The 3,047-nt window shown below is 45.3% G+C and overlaps 1 protein-coding gene across 1 annotated transcript; it reads left to right on the forward strand.

Annotated features, from left to right (window-relative positions):
• The first annotated feature begins 732 nt into the window (after nt 1-732).
• On the forward strand, nt 733-2,499 carry cldn5a (claudin 5a). The gene has a single exon (XM_071918620.2). The coding sequence runs from the start codon at nt 956-958 to the stop codon at nt 1,604-1,606; it is 651 nt and encodes a 216-aa protein (XP_071774721.1). The 5' UTR covers nt 733-955; the 3' UTR covers nt 1,607-2,499.
• The last annotated feature ends 548 nt before the right edge of the window (nt 2,500-3,047 follow it).

Raw genomic sequence — 3,047 nt, forward strand, 5'->3', positions numbered from 1 at the left:
GTTGTGATAACACTGTCAGAAACTATGAATTGAATTGTATCAGTACTGTTTTCACCATTAGGAAATTTGACAAAAATATTAAACGTCTTAAGATACTGTCATGCCGCAGTCAATATGGGAGAGTGTGTCATTTAAAAACAAAATGGATGGATAGTTATCTCATTTTGGAACGAAAGTCTATACATCTACATCCAGGCCTGTATTATATCTGCAAGCAAATCCAAAATATTTTCACTCTACATATTTCTCTAAAAGAAACATATTAAGCCTGAATGTGGCTGTGTTGTAGTAATTTTAGGCTATTTTAACCTCGCAATAATCTAAGTATAGCCAACTGCACCAACAAATTAACATTACACTAGGATATTTCTTGTGTAAATATTCGGTTTGGAAATAGCATAACAATAATTGACTGTATAAATGGTAATTCATTTTCTGACATCCAGCACCCAGCAGTCCACTTTGAAAAATCAATAACAAGTGCCCCGTTTTCAATTGCGCGCTTCACCCAACCACTGCATTTCAGCTGCCACATACCCCCCACCCTCCCCCGACCCTATTCATTGTAAATAACTGTTCACACACACAATGCGCTCTGGACCGCTTTATTCAGTCTCACAACTTCCCCGCGTTTTCATTGGTGCCTTGAGGATGCGGTGGCAGCTGATTGGAGGAAAGTTTTTCCTCTAGTTCCCACACCCCCACCCCGCAGATATTCGTGGTCCAGTGGTACCGTGATTCCAGTTGTTTTTACATCCCGTCACCAACAAAGAGACCCAGAGCTGCTGTCTCTTGTACTCCGACTAATGTAGCGAGTGATGAGTGAGTAACGATTTGACGCTCCGAGAACGAAGCACGGGAATCAAGAGCAGAAATACAGCTTGCTCTTAAGCAGAGAAGTCGGGAGAGAGTTTGAAAAGCTTCGGACAAGCCTAATTGAAAACAAAGAGGGAAAATGGTGTCGGCTGGACTGGAGATCCTCGGGCTGGCGTTGTGCGTAATTGGCTCGCTCCTGGTGATGGTGGCCTGCGGGCTGCCCATGTGGAAGGTGACGGCTTTCATCGAAGCCAATATCGTGGTGGCTCAGACAATCTGGGACGGTCTGTGGATGTCGTGCGTGGTGCAAAGCACGGGCCAGATGCAGTGCAAGGTGCACGACTCCGTCCTCGCCCTCAGCCACGACCTGCAAGCGGCGCGAGCACTCACCATCATCTCGTCGGTGATGGGCGTGCTGGGGCTGATGGTTGTGATTGCAGGGGCGCAGTGCACCAACTGCATCCGCACTGAATACGTCAAAGCCCGGGTGGTAAACGCCGGAGGGGTCGTCTACATCGTCAGCGGCCTGTTTGTGCTTGTGCCTCTCTGCTGGATGGCCAACAACATTATCTCGGACTTCTACAACCCGCAGGTGCCCGCATCCAAGAAGAGGGAGATCGGGGCCGCGCTCTACATCGGCTGGGCGGCTACGGCGCTGCTGCTGATCGGGGGAGCGCTGCTCTGCTGCTCCTGTCCCTCTAACGGGAACTCTGGATACTCGGTAAAATACGCACCGACCAAGAGAGCAGCCACGCAGAACGGGGACTATGACAAGAGGAATTATGTGTAGCCATACGGCCCACTTCCACTGGATAGCAGGCGGTGCGTAAAAGTGACCTGCAGCCTTTGAAAAAACTTTTTTTTGACGAACGTATCTTTGCACCTGCAGTTTTATCTGAACTTTGAAAATCAATGGAAGCACCTCTGCTGTTTTTTACACTGGCCCTTCATACACTCGGACCACATATTCACACATCCTTTTTGTATCTACAGACAATAAACTGTTGGAGATTAAAAGACTATCAACTACAAGAGGTAGCTCGCGACAAAAAGGAGTATCTTTGTTAGGTACCTGCTTTTGTAAGTCTTATTTTTTCTATAAGCGATCGAAATTAGTGTTTTGAATTGTTTACCGTTGTAACTACAAAGTTTTTCTTTTCTAGAGGAAGTCTCGCCATCGAATATACCCACTGTTCTTTTACACTGATGTGCAATTTCAGCACATACTTGTACAGTAACTGAGAATTGCACTCCCAAACATTCAAAGACCCGTTTCGGTCAGTGGATTTACGCCGACATGTTGAGGACTCCTACAGTGTCTAATAGCAATAAAAAAAAGGAAAAAAATGCATGCATGTTTAAGCCAAAATAAAACTCGGACAGTCTTTTATGTTGTGATAGCGGTGACTATGAAGTTCGAAGTCCAATTTTTTGATTGAAGCGTTTGATACCTGGGGAGCCTGCAGGGATTTAGGTCACAACATGAAATGTTACAGTCCATCATTTGGCTGTAATGAGCACCTGCAAAGTTTTTGCGTCATTGTCACTGTGCCGGATGTATCTCTCTTTCTTTTCATGAATACTAGGAATAAACATTGTTTTCTGTTGGTTTGTGGATGTTTGATGTAATGATTCATTATTCATGTATTTGAAGATGCAATATTCTTTCGTTTTATTAAGATTAAACTGAATATATTGTCTCAAACTTAGTTGAAGTGTGTTCTTAAAACAAACAAAAACTGATAACCCTCTGCCAACAGAGCCAAAGACGAGCTTTGATGGTCTGCAGTGGCGTTATGGTGGCAGGAGTGCTTTACACGGCTGTGCGTAATGCATGCCATTCCCACCATGAATCCATAAACCCCCACGGCGGGAGAAAGTATTTTGGTTAGCCATAGAAATCCAGATGACAATGCCCATTCAGCTAGAGTGGGGCTCTGCTGTTCAGCTCACAATACTCCACAACCCCACCCCACCCCCTTCAGACCGGCTCCCCCTCATTCGCAGTCAATGAAAGGCGTTCAAATTAGAGCTATGGAGAATTTGCTGGAATCGTCTTCCCGCAAGTCACTCTATTCAGCCGCCGTCACGAGCCCATCTCCCTCCATCGGACGGTGCTGCGATGGACTGTATGACAAAAGATTTCAGCCTATCACTTTGAACCAATTAGTTTATCCACAGCTGCTTCATGGGGACCACATTTATTTATTTACTCAAAATGATCTGCATTA

Source organism: Centroberyx gerrardi, chromosome 8 (genome assembly GCF_048128805.1).
Source record: "Centroberyx gerrardi isolate f3 chromosome 8, fCenGer3.hap1.cur.20231027, whole genome shotgun sequence".
NCBI classification, from domain to species: domain Eukaryota; kingdom Metazoa; phylum Chordata; class Actinopteri; order Beryciformes; family Berycidae; genus Centroberyx; species Centroberyx gerrardi.